The following is a 14,167-nucleotide window of genomic DNA, read 5'->3' on the forward strand; positions in this document are numbered from 1 at the left end:
TGCAGAGTTACCCCTTCTGCACGTGTATTGAAGATGTGTACTCAGTCCTCCTTCTGCAGAGCTGGCAAGAATCAGCATTCAGGCCAACTCAGGTGTCCTGGTTAGGGTCACTCTCTTAACGCAGGATATGCATTGCCCAGTGTAGGCATTCCAGGATTCTCAGGTCTTTGTGTTCGGGAGGTGAAAATTCAGATGTCCAAGTCACATTTCCAAGCCATTGCTGAAGGTCAGTGTTCTTCCTGATGAGGGATGATAGCAAAGCTGATGGAATCATTTTCAGTCTCTAGAGAGCATCCCTTAATCTTGATTTCCTCATCCATGGAAAGAAAATAAATAGCTGTTACCTTTCAGTTATATTCAGTTTACTGAGCTGTGTAAAACTTGTTGAGGCCCTTGAGTGGAGCAGAGAGTCATCTCAGTACCAAAAGTTTAATTGCACTCATAAAAGCACAGGTTTTACATTTATAGACATAAATAATCAATATTATTTCTACATTAGTAATATTTACATATTTGGTGTATACTTTAAAAACAGATAAACATACGATTTGTTTAAAGGCATTAAATCATGCAGACATTGCTTTCAGAACGTGATCTCTGAAGGTAAAAACACATTCCTCAGTTAATGACATGGACAGAACTTGCACGATCATTCCCCGTTCGCTACTGAACCAGGATGGTTTTCAGAGGACTTCATGCTACAGATCTGCTACTGGCAACGACAGAAAATCCAGACCTCTCCTTTGAGGTTTTTACTTGCTGCCTAGTTTGATCCTTTCCTTATAACATTTGTAAAAAGAATGGTTTTAAAAGCTAATGTGCTTTATGTCTTCTTCAGTAACAGCACAGGAGTTCATGTCACTACAGAGTTATCAGATCACAGGAATGAGAGTTTCATAACACTGCAAAATGTGTTTCATTATGAAGAATGTCTTTAGCACTTCACTGCTATCTAAATCATGCTGATCACGCACCTTCTGGTTTTTTCATCTATATCTTTATATTTGTTGCTTTTCCCAGATATTCGCCATAAATTACCTTCTAAAGCAGGTTGTGAAAACAAGGCTTAGCTCCTCACCAAACTCAGCCTTTTAGCTCCATGCAGTGCCTCTCTCCTGTGCTTCTTTCCTGGGAAAAAAAGTCTGTCTGAGGCTGGAAATGACCTCAAATGAGCCAACTTGAAATGGGAAAATCCCAGTTAAAGCAGATTTTAATTATTAAATTTTCTATTAATATATTGAAGGCCAGTGGAACTGACCCAGTTTTCAGGAAGCTCTGAGCAGTTTCACCTGATCTTATATTTTAGCACTAAATCCATATTTATTAAAGGATTTAGCAGACAGGTCAGAAGCAGCTAAATCTCTGATTCTGCATCACATGAATGCTAAAGAAAAATTTTCATGTGCATTGCTCTTCTCTAAGCTGGAAAGCTTTAAACTGTTGTCAAACCAGTTTGAGGATTTGTGAGGGGATAGGGGTAAACATGTAAAAGTGGATTTGCTAGAAATGAAGCACAAATTAACATCATTATCCCTTTCCCAACTCCAGTCTTTAAAGTAATGTGAAAATAATATGAAATTCTGAATTATGCCATTTCCTGTGTTGGAGGCTCCTGTGTCTGTTCCATCAATTAAAAAAGGCTGTGAACAAAGCGCTGCACTGGTGGGTTAGTGTTTGATAGGTTTATTTTCCCACTTTTCTTCTGAAATATCAAAGGCAACATAGCAGACTTTTTGTTCTTAAGGGGATAGATTTATGTCAGTTTTTAGCAGGATATGCAACAAAAAAGAAAAAAGAGAAAGAAGCAGGTACAAGTTTTTTATTTGTATGAGTAATTGCTTTAGTATTCTAACTTCTGAAGTGCTGTTAATGGACTGTGACCTTATTATACCTGGCAAGTGCAAATGCAGAACAAAAAGGATAATCTTGGCCTCAGATAGTTGAGATTCTTAAACTTCAAGTGAACAACAACAGAGAGAGACATGCTGATGGAGACAGAATAAAATTACATTACCGTTTTCGTCAACACACTGTGGAGAAGTTAAGGCATGTTAGCAGCCACTGTCAAGATTTTGGGTAGAATTCAAGATGGATTAGGATTTTAAGAGACCCTTGAGGAATTCTGAGGCAGTTTTAACAGACCAGAGGGAAATCTCTCCCCCAATGATGAGGAGATAATGAGGAAAAAAAAAGAAAAACCATTTGTCTAAAAACTAGCTGGCAGGCAGTTGAGTGTGGGCTCATAGAATCACAAAATGGTTTGAGTTGGAAGAGACTTTAAAGGTCATCTATTTCCAACCACTCTGCCATGGGCAGGGACACCTTCCACTAGACCAGGTTCCTCTGAGCCCCACTAATGGGGGGTGAGCAGTGATGAAACAGAGCAGGTCCTGGAACTGAAGATGAGTAATTTCTTTTTTGATAATTTGCATGAAAAACAAGCAGAATCCTGTTGTAATGGCATTACCCTTTCTAAGAATGATGTTTATGATAACCTAAGACCTTTGGATGAACCACCCAAAGCTCAACAATGCCTTGAGCACTGTCTGCTCCAGAAATTCTCCATGAAAGAGGTTTCAAGTGAATCATTCTCTGGAACTATCTCTCTTTCCTTCTTGACCCACAGAGGACAATTAGGTTCAATTCAATTCTTCTAGTAAGACTGATATATCATGAGGTGAGATTCAGGCAATGCAAGACATCACTCCAAGACACTAACATGACAAAACTCCAGGTGGGAATGTTGATATGAACTTGATTCCTTAGAAAAAAAGTCTGCATCCATGAATCAATTAACATCTATCACTGCCCTCTGGTAAGTACAAGCATCAGGGTGCAAAATACAGGGTATTACTCGAAGTCCAGGTGTTTCTCACAGAGGTGCTTTTTGAGGACATTAAGCCTCATATTTGCTCTTAGAATTGCACACCAGATTTACTCAGAGGATCCCCTCTCTTCAAGGAACTACAAACAGCTTTGAGAGCTTCACTATGAGATGAGGAAAAACACAGTGCACCTCTAGGAAAGGATAAGGAGTGGCTAAGCTGTTCATACAAACACTGGATGAGATTAGAGATGAAAGGAAATATTTAGTCACCTTTTGGGAACAGCTGGTGTGAAAATATTTAACAGGCAGGTCTTTTATGCACAAGCACAGAGTTCTAACTAAGCTTAAATAAGCAGGAGCAATATAGTGCAGCTGGCCAGTCTGTGAATACTGTAATAGGAGAATTAAAAGCTTTCCTTCTCATTTGCTCATGCAGCTCAGATGGTAGCTAATCATGTCCTCTAATTTCAACAACAGAATTGGGAAACGTACCAAAAAAATGCAGCTTGTAATAAGAACAGAGGTGACAAATTCTGTCCCTGGGACTGAATGTCAAAGAAAATTATTCACCTGCCCTTTTCTGTAAAACAGCCTTAGCTGTCTTATTCTGTCCAAAAAGACATGTATTTAAGTGGAAGCTTAATCTGAAATCCATTTTGATGATTTCTTTGAGTGCCACCAGAAAAGTAAAAGCTACCCTGACTATTTAATCACCCATTAGAAACCTGTGAACATGTGAAAGGGCTGTGTTATAAAGGACCATGGCATGTAGCAGGTTGTGTGTTTCAAGGCTATTTAAATTGTAGGGTACCCATCTATCTTTAAACTGACAGCTAAATGGAAGATTTTGGTTTGAGAGTTCCTGGCTCCTGGTTCCCTGTCAGAAATAATTAAACTACATTTTAGGGAGGCTGTCATAAATAGTTTGCTTCACAAGTGCTTTTCAGAGCTGGGAGTCCATGTTACAGCTCTTGGGCCTGGGAATCCAAACCACCTTATATATCCATTGTATATGAATTCTACATTCATAACCTGGAACCTGTACACTTTTGTGTGCATGGGTGGTGGTTTGGCTGGGGTCTCAGCTGGCTGGGAGATGAAACCCAAAATGTTCCCAGCATTCCCATTCTGGGTTAGCCTAAGATCCGTTTGTTTTATATCATGCAGTGCATATCCCTGGCCCACGTGTGCAAGACTGTTCCTTGACAGCATGTTGTCTGAGAAATATTTCAGTCAAGATGTAAATGTCCCAGGGGGGTTTCCATCCTTTTTCATAGGAATGACTACACAGAGACTCTGCTTCTCAGAACGTGATTTTTTTCTCTCTTCTCCATTTTCGAATGCATTCCATTATCCTAGTCTGACACCTTTAAATAACTCCAGGAAGGCTTCTGACTGTCACTATTCCTATTATCTCTGGGTTGTTTTCCTCCACCACCATTCTGGACATTTCTATCTTACCTATAAGACCGAAGACTGCATATTGGGACATCAGGGAGGTCATGTGCCTGTCTCAGAGTTCACATTTACCTGTGGATCCATCACTGTCCTTCTTTATGTCCTTAGTTACTTTATCTGAAAGGTGCTGCACCTGAGTCAGGGGAACCCTGGCTATCCATACAGGCTTGGGGATGAGGGATTGAGAGCAGCCCTGAGGAGAAGGACTTGGGGGTGGACAAAAAGCTGGACATGACCTGGCAATGTGTGCTCACAGCCCAGGAAAGTCAGTAGTGCCCTGGGTTGCATCCAAAGCAGTGTGGCCAGCAGGGTGAGGGAGGCGACTCTGCCCCTCCACTGTGGCCTGGAATGCTGCATCCAGCTTTGGGACCCAGTTGTGGGGATCCCCGACACAGGAAGGATGTGGACCTGTTTGAGCAAGTCTACAGGAGGCCACAAAGGTAATCAGAGCACTGAGGTACCTCTGCTGTGGGGACAGACTGAGAGAGTTGGGGTTGTTTAGCCTGGGGGGACAGAAGGCTCTGGGGAGACTTTATTGTGGTCTTTTTACTACTAAAAGGGGCTTATAAGAAAGATGGGGACAGACATTTCCAGAGAGCCTGTAGTGATAAGACGAGGAATAGTTGTTTTAAACTAAAAGAGGGCAGATTTAGACTAGATATAAGGAAGAACTTTTTTACAAAGAGGGAGAACAGGACATAATGAAGGTGTGAAGTGACCAAGCTGGCATCCTCTGGATTGCTTGGTAAACTGGGAGCAAGAAAAATTACATCTTATTTGATATTCTGAGATCAAAGTTCAACGCTTATGAATAAGGAATGTAATCCAATAACTGGAGAAGGGATTGCAGTCTAGCACTAGAGTAGCCCTATGGTAAAAGTGTGCTGGAAAACACCACAGGCTACAACAATAATTTTTGGACTTTGGATTTAAACACCAGTGCTCTCAGACTTTGCACTTTCTCAAGGTGTTTCTTCTCAGCTTGCTGAAATTTTAGCACCATAAATCTAGCTTTTGATTTTTTATCTGCTGTTTCCTTTATCCTCCCCCAGACTGTTCATCAGGTCAGCCAAGGAGAGCCAAATTTACTTACTTTATTTTTTTTTTTTTAGTGCAGCTTTACTGCTATATTAACCAACTTGCAGGTCCTGTGTGTTCATCACCACCCTGACCAGCCCACGCTCCATTGCGGTACTGTCTCGCAGTTGGGGAAAAAAGTAGAAAACACACGTCTGGGCTCCAGCCCTTCAGCAAGTGAATAACTGCCCATCCCTTCTGCTCCTGTGGGATACTGTAGTATGATATTATCTCCCTCGCAGCTAGGAGCTGTGAAAATCTGTGTTTCAATGCCAGATGCAAAATAAAATCTTCTCACAGCAACTCGAGCCCTTCCTCAGCCATGCCTTTATTGTTTGATAGTGTAATTTCTACTTGCTTCCAGTAAATCTTACATTAGATTCTGTTGTATCTCAACAGCAAGTGGTGTGTGCACGTGTTCTGTTCAAGTACCCAAGATACACAAATACTTTTTCAAGTTTGATTCTAAATGATACAGACAAGTTCCTGAGTGTCTTAAGCCCATTTGAACTCCGAAGTTCTTTCACTAGGAGACTTAAGCATATAGGACTAAATGTTTGAGGGGGTTTGGAGACACCCACTATGCTGCAGTAAAAGGAGTTTTACTGTAAACTGTTCCACCACCCTGAGCTTTTTGGAAAGCAGGAGCTAGAGACTGTTCTTGTGTCACATTTGAAAAATCAGGTGTTTTTTAGGCATGCAAGGCATTACTGTTGTTACTATCATAACTAAATTGTCCAAAGAACTCCCTGATCTTCGAGACCAGAGTCCATTTCATCATAAGGGGCTGAAGACCTTGCAGCTCTGCTGTGTGCACAGCTTTCCTCCTGGAGCTGAAGTGGATGTTCCAGCCTTATATCAGGAGCATATCAAAAGTTCTTGAACAGCCCAAGTGTCCTGTAAACGGGGTATTAATTAGGAAAAGACTAAAAGCAACTTAACAACAGCTGAATTTCAGTCAGGTGTGATGTTAATGCAGGCTGAGTAGTTTTGAATGTTTTATATGCAGCCAGTGACACAGAGAAAAAATGTGCAGTGCAGAGTACCCTGGTACCCTTCTCTGTGCTTCCAGCCCAGCCCTGCTCAGCATTTCTTCTGCTCACATCTCCGTGTCCCCAAAAGGAACTGTGTCCTTACCCTGTAAAATCTATAAAATGGTTCAGTGAAGCAGAAGGCTTGAGGTCAAAACATTTGGGAATTTAGAAGCACCAGGAAAAAGTCAGAGAGAAGACCTCATAGGCTGAAATATTGTGAATTGCCTCTCCTTCAATTGAGTAGGGGAGAGTGTAGTCAGGGATTATGAGAGATGAAGAGGAGCAGCCAAGTAATGAGTCTGGAGATGAAGAAATAGATTCATTTAATTTTCATCTGCAGTGCAGCTCTGCATCAGTATTTGGGCTTTGTGTTTTCCTTGAAATCAATCCTGTATAGTAATGGTGTTAACAGGCACTTTAACACCTGACTCGTGGGTATCTCTTCTCCACCAAGTCTCTGTTTTTCCAGACAAATACAGTGTAGATAAAAACACAAGGTCTCCCAAACTCATGCCACGGCTATGCCAGGGTTTAGACATAAGTCTGGTGCTAGGCGAAAATACTATGCCTATGTCCTCAGGCCTACTGGGGCTCAGGGAGGGTGGGAAGGCAAGCATCCCTGAAAAGGCAAGGTCCTTTAACTCTTATCTTTTTGGAGGTGAGTACCAAAATATCCAGCTGTGACTGTGCTTCCATTAACTCTGATAAGACTTGGGAACAAGCACTATCCTATCAGCTCCAGTGCATGTGGCTCACAAAAGGTATGGTTGTACCTCTGAATGCCTGAGAGGGCATTTTTAATGGGGTGGTAGGAGAACAAGGACATAGAAGATGTGCAGATTTGGTAGAAATAGAAATATCCTTTCTTAATTTTAAAGAGAGAAGAAGGATTTTGATGAATCCCATCCCCAGAACTGTGGTTTAAGAAGTCATAAGCAGTCTTTGCCAGCACTTAACTTTAGCATCAGTAGTTTATCAGCACATTGTTTCCACAGTTAAACAGATTTTAATTAAATGTGACTTTTGTTCTGCTTATTGGAAGAGCCTTCCCCTTTGGATTTGAGCATCACAAAGGCTTGAGGAGTGCAAGAGAATTAGAAAGCAAATAGGAGGATCAATCACATCAGACTCTTGCAATCCATGTCCATCTCTTTTTTTGTAATATACTTATTAGATTCTTATTGTCAGGAAGGATTAGTGTTATGATCTCTAGGAATTCCTTTCATTGCCCCGTAAGGCGAGGTAGTGAAGTGTGTCTGCTTTTCTTAACAATAACACTCTGGATTTTCTCCCTCTCCCTTCTCTCCACCCATATCCCCTCCTCTCTGTTGTCTCCTCTCCCACAGAGATTTGTGCAGCGGACTGCGGAGGACATGGCATTTGCGTCGGAGGCACCTGCCGCTGCGAGGAGGGCTGGATGGGCACAGCCTGTGATCAGCGAGCGTGTCACCCACGCTGCAATGAGCACGGCACCTGCCGGGATGGCAAGTGTGAATGCAGCCCGGGCTGGAACGGAGAGCACTGCACTATTGGTAGGGAGAAAGAAAACCCGACTCCTTTTAAGAGAATAATTGATGATCAGGGAGGAGAAAAGGCGCATGCTTAATTGAATATGTGTGACTTAGTGTAGCATGAGCACCTTTGTTCTTGGATTTCAAACTCTGACATCATACATTTTCATGTGGGAACAAGACAAAATGTCCTTTCATTTGTTGGTGACATGGCTATATATATTTTTTATTATCAGACATGAAGTACACCTATGTGGTGTTTGACAAGCCTTTAAATGTCAGCTAGAAGCTTTTTTAAAAAACATCCCACTTCGCCTCTCTTGAGAGGTCTTTCTGTGGCCTCCAAGACTCCTCTGCACTGTAGTGACAGCATTTTTAGAAACATACATCTGATTTTAAGTTTTCTTTCCTCGTATTTGCCACATTATTTGCACTGTCACTTTGCTTGCCAGTATAAAAGAGGAAACTGCAGTCAGATGATTTCTGGCTGGTATTTAACTCTGTCTTGCGTATGCCTAGTCTGTTCTGCTACCTTTCTAACCATTTCACTTCCCTCTCACTTTGGTTCTGTATTCCTCGTGCACCTGGCACTACTCATGAGCTCTCTCTGTCATGTCGCTTATTATTGTTATTATTAATAAGAAGCCAGCAATATGCCTAAATCATGCAAAGAGATTCAGTTCTCACATTAAGCAATTTGCAGCATCCTTAATGAACTGCCTTGGCTTCACCTTTCTCCATCTCACTTAAGTACTTAATGCATTTTCCCTTCTTCCTTTTTTTCTGACTGTTATGCATTCAGCCTCTTCAGTTCCCCTTTCATAGTCATGCTATAAAATCATAAAACTCCTGAGATACTTTTATTGTATATTAATGGAAAACTAAATTAGTGAATCCAGTTCTGTTCTCAATAATGCCTGTGTGGACCCAAAAAAAATCAGTTGACTTTAAAAGAATTGCTCCAGAGTAAAAATTCTCCTCCAGTCATTTTATTTTAATCATCTTCTTTTAAAGACAAGAAAATTTACCTCTATGTTGCTTTCATTATGTCATGATAACTAAAAATCACACTACATCAAGACTAACCACTAGCAATACGTGGGCAAATATCAGCATAGTTATTGTGTGGATTAGCAGCTTAGTTACATGAGACATCACTTCCTTTGCTTGAACACCAGGTGCATTTGCACACACAAAGACAGGAAATGAAGCCTGATCTCAGTATTTTAATTTCAGCATTAGGATAATGGTACAAACCATATCTGTGGCTCAATTTTACTTATCATTTATTTATGCTAATGTCACCCTATCACATTATGGTCTCCACATGCATTCCCCTAGTGAAAAATATCTAGCTTTTAAAACTTCTTCAGTCTCATTAGACATTACATTCTGCTTTCTTGTCGATGTCCCTAGCAGCTTTCATTTCTCTTCCAGAGAAAGGGATTGAAAAAACCACCTTTCTTAAATGACTTTAAATGAAAAGAGAGCAGTCCTGTGTTAATTGAAGTCCTCTGTTTCTATAATACTATTTTATAGCCTTTTATTTAAGCAATTTGATTTGGAAAGCAACACAGATTCATGAAAGAGGTTAAAAAAAAAAAAGTTCAGCAAAAGGCCCCAAATCCAGGGGACAGTTTTATATGGAACTTACTTATCCAGGAAAAAAAAAAAGCCTGATTCATACCCTTAGTGCCATTTTATTAGTTCTGCTGTAAAACCAAAATGCCATTAGTTCAGTATATGATAATTCTCCACACAGCTGATATGCCCAGACTGTTTTTGAACAACAAGCTTTTATCTTTCGTGGTAATTAAATTTACTTGTAGTATTTCTCGCTCTAAGTATAAATGTTTTCATGGGGCAGGCCAGCACTGCAATGCAGTCAGCATTGAGATTTTACTGGTGCACACTCTCATTTCGTGTGCCGCTACCTTGCTGTTGCAGCACTGCCTTGGTTTAGGAATCATTCTTTGATACTCGGAGTTCTGGAGCAATTCTGTTTCTTTTCACTTTCCCCCCTCCTCATCTTCTTGCATGGTGATTTAGCAACAAATTTGTACATAGTCTCCTGCCTCTGAAGCTGTAAACACTATTTCCTACAGAATATTTCATTGATGAATGTATAGAATGTAAAGGAGGTTTGGCAAAGTTGTAAATATCCGAGAAAACTGGATAGCTTTAGCAGGAGTAATAAGCTAGTTGTGTTGGCACAAATGAAAGGACATTGACTTGGAATTACGTTAAGTATGTGGAAAGCATTCCCCTTGTCCTTGTGTAATTTCCCTGCATGGCAAATTGTTCTGTTGATAGTAATTCCATATATGTCTATGTCATGGTCCGGTTTGCTTTAGCACTGACAAGCATAAAACCCCATTGCTGAAGTGATGCTTTACCAGTATTGCCATGTGTGCAGGCAACATGGTAGAAATGGATGATACCAGTAAGGGACACTTCTTCCATTTCCTGTCAAGTGTGTATGAGAGTAAGACATCCTTTGTTTTGTACGTCATAGGAGGCTCGTTCTCATGGTGTTCAAGGAGCTGTGATCCCAGTGGATTAATTTTGTTTGCTCCTACAAAGAGTTGTGTCACTGAATGCACTATCTTGATTGCTCACATTCAGAGATTTTATTAGAGTAACCCCAGTTAATTCCCAACTAGGAAATTGATGCAGAAGCTTGCATTCATCGTCCCAATTCAGCAAACTTAGTGCAGGAGAGTAGAGCAGAAAGTTGATTAACTGCAGAAGGGTTCGGTCAATTTCTGAAAGGAACGAAACACACCATGACAACAGTGTCAGTGCCAGACTCCTGTGATGGGTTCTCCAGCATGTTCCAAATTCATCCCTAGTTAGAAACATTGCAGAAATTCAAGTTTCTTCTGTTCTGGGCCAAACTACATCCAGGGAGCATGGTGGGTTTTAGGAGCATTGAGTTTAAAAGATGAAATAAACCCTCTTACTGTGGGCTCTGAAAAGCCAAATTACATTTCAGCTCAGCTCTGTAGTTGGCTGCTCTAAGGGTTTGCCTCACAGGAAGCAGCACAGAAAATTTCCTGGGTTTAATAAAGAGTCATAGAATCACAGAATTGTTTGAACCTTAAAGATCATATAGTTCCAACCCACTGACATGGATAGGGAACCTTTCACTAGACTGGATTACTCCAAGCCCCATTCAATGTTGTCTTGAACACTTCTGGGGATGGGGCATCCACAGTTTCTCTGGGCAACCTGTGCCAGTGCCTCACCACCCTTACAGTAAAAAATTTCTTCCTAATACCCAATCTGAACCTGTCCTTCAGCTTAAGGCCATTCTCCCTGGTCCTATGATTGCAAGCCCTCATGAAAACTCCCTCTCCAGCCTTCTTGTAACCCCCATTTAGAACTCCAGAAATTTCCCAGAGCAGTAACAGCCTGGCCCCAAATTTGTTAGAGCTGATGATTTGGCCTGGATAGTGCCCAAGGTGCTGTGCATCCCAACTCAGAGAGGCAAAGGGAGAGTTCTTTCTGCCTACTTGGCCATTGCACTGAGGTGGTCTCCAATATGTGAAGGTCTCTGTATGACATTTTACTACCAACAGCTCTTAATGCTATGATTCATACAAGGTCATTTAGAAAAATAATGGCAGAGAGGGCTTCCCTGCATGGTGGAATTGGGATATTCACTATCCTTGAACAGCCTGGACACAAGACCAAAGCCATCTCTGGAAGTTCAGTTACTGCAGCTGAATACTCCAGAGTATCTGGAGCACTGAGGGACCAGCAGTTAGCTCTCCAAACACTCCCCAGCCTACCTAGCAGGATTTCAAAGCACCTCGGTGCCTAATCCCCACTGATCTCCGCAAAAGCTACATGTTTAGCTCCTTTAGGAAGTCTGGTCCTGGCACGCACGGGTGATGTATGCAATAACAATGCCCAGACAGACAGGCAGACAGCCTGTCCCACACCGGCTTCTGCTTACGGCGCCATCAGCCTGGGTTTTGTTTTACATAGCAAAACTCTGATTTTTGAGAAATCTGCCCCTTTAAGTTTGCCTTTCATCAATCTTCTTGCATAAATAATCACATGTGTTCTGAATAGCTGAGGTTGTAACCAGTGCCTCTCCGTTTCTGCGGGAGCAGCTGGAATCCAGACAAGGCACTTTACAGGTGGATCCTGGTCTCTTTTCCCCAGTTTTCTGACACTTCACTTGTGCCCTTTGAATCCATAAAGCAACTCAGTCCATGCATGGCCCAAGACAAAAATAAGCCTCCCAGTGTCTGGGGAAGGTTGTTGCTATCTTGTAGATGTGGTGCTTAGGGACAGGGTTTAGTGGTAGACCTGGAATTACTGAGTTAGTGGTTGCACTCGATGATCTTAGGGGTCTTTTCCAATTTTAATGATTCTGTGATTCTACCCTCTGCCTAATACTCAGTGCTCAAGCGTATCCACAGCAGAAGCTGAGCTGTGTGTGACCCTCTGGCACTCACCCTGCCTGGTTGAGATGGGTACCTTTGGGCAGGAGAAGACCATGGTTATAGCAGTCAGTGGAAAATACACACTCGCTGCTTTTTTCTGACATTGTCTTGAATCAACCTGAAGGTAATCTGGCCTTAAATAGTTTGGCAGCATATTTGCCAGTAAATATTAAGCACAGATGAACTTCAAAGACAGTGTTTTCCCTGACCCTGTAGCATAAACTTCTTATGCCATCCCTGGTTCAGCAATGGATGTTTACTTTCTCCTCTCCTTCACATTTGTGTGATCTCAGTTTAACTCCAGTGATTTCACTGAGGCTCTGTCCACTTCACCTCATAAGAAAGATAAAGGGAAAAAGAGTATTTGTAAAATGAAGAAGGAGAGCATGGTGGGAAACAAGTCCTTCTCAAGGACCTGCCTGCAGCATCTCTCACTTCTCTCTTCCTTCCCTCCCTCTCCATGAGCCAAGAGAACTACTCGTTATTCCCATTGTGTTGCAGACAAAGCAAACTAAGTTAGCTCAGGCTGGTGAAACGAGCAGGCTTTCACACTGAAAAGTGGTCACATGAACTCCTCCCACAGCAGCTATAAAGTGGCTTCCAGGAGTAGGGTGGTGATGTGGAGCTGAGCATGGTGGTGCCTTTAGGTGCAGAGGACACCTTCTGAACTCCTACATAATTTTTCAGCACATCCCACATGCCCACAGGGTTTCTAAAGGAGTGTCTGTAGGGAATAAGATGATATTTTAATGCCAGAGGTACAGCCTATATGGGTTTACAAAAGAAAGATTCCTGCCACTCCCATAGGAAGCCCCGTTATTTTTCAAATTACAAGAAAACGTTGATACATAACTGACACATGGTTGGCATTGGCAGCTGCCTCCACTGTCATCAGCTGCGTAGTGACTGCCTGAGTTAACAGGTTGGGCTGCTGTGGATGTCAAAATCCAAGAGATACATTCCTAGGCTTCAGCCACCATCCAAGCAGATGGTGATGCTGTGCTTCCTGCATCGCTCCCACCAGATCAACGTGATTAATTCACCTCTTTGCCAAGCCTCATAACTGCCCCACACTACGTGAGCTCTCCAGCCCTCTCCACTTACTGACAATAGTTCCTACACAGATACATTACATTCACAGGATGGAAAAATAATTCCTTCAAGGGCCATGACCTCCCAGGTGGGCAGTATGCCTGAACGGACCTGAAACAAAAGCTTCTTCAAAAAGTACCCGGACACAACTGAGACACAGATTGCAGGGAGCAGGCAAGAGAAATAATGTTTAAGTGGGTATTGAAATAGAGAAATGCAAGACTCAGAGCCTGTTTTTTATTAATGAAGACAAGCTGGTGTTAGGGCAGAGAGTGCCGCCTGCTGGCATGCACCAGGGCTCTCCGAGGCAGGACATGTCTTTGCCACCAGGTTTCTGCTTGACACCAGAAAATCAGTAAGAAGGTGGTCTTCCAGATTAGTGTTCCATGTGAATTGGGTACCTGACTGCTTCCATGGCATCTATAACTTTCTTTTTTGCTTTTTCTTTTGCCCACCTTGAAATTAATATATTAGTACTTGCCTATCTGATAGAGTTGCCTTGAGGTTAATTTAATATTTGTAAAGTAATTTGATCTGGGGCTAGAAAATGCTGTATAAATGCAGTGTATTGCCATTAGAAGGATCCAGGGAAAAGCCTCTACCAGTCTGGTAAGGTCACAGAACTGTGCCTCTTTATGTGGAAAAATACAAGACTATCAGGTAAGGTGGAGGACTTCCAAATGGCTCTCCTTTCCTGATGAAATGCAAAGC

General features: G+C 41.9%; 1 protein-coding gene across 12 annotated transcripts in view; it reads left to right on the forward strand.

Moving 5' to 3' along the window:
- Positions 1-14,167, forward strand: part of TENM4 (teneurin transmembrane protein 4) — a 928,417-nt gene that overhangs the window by 792,763 nt on the left and 121,487 nt on the right. For all 12 annotated transcript variants that reach the window (XM_042024146.1, XM_042024143.1, XM_042024148.1 and 9 more), the window contains one exon: positions 7,743-7,928. In XM_042024146.1, coding sequence (XP_041880080.1) covers positions 7,743-7,928 — 186 coding nt within the window. The remainder of the gene's footprint in view (positions 1-7,742; positions 7,929-14,167) is intronic.

The sequence above is a fragment of the Corvus kubaryi genome, unplaced genomic scaffold (assembly GCF_017639235.1).
Source record: "Corvus kubaryi isolate FWS band 111438036 unplaced genomic scaffold, C.kubaryi_AGA036_p1.0 37260, whole genome shotgun sequence".
Lineage (NCBI taxonomy): Eukaryota > Metazoa > Chordata > Aves > Passeriformes > Corvidae > Corvus > Corvus kubaryi.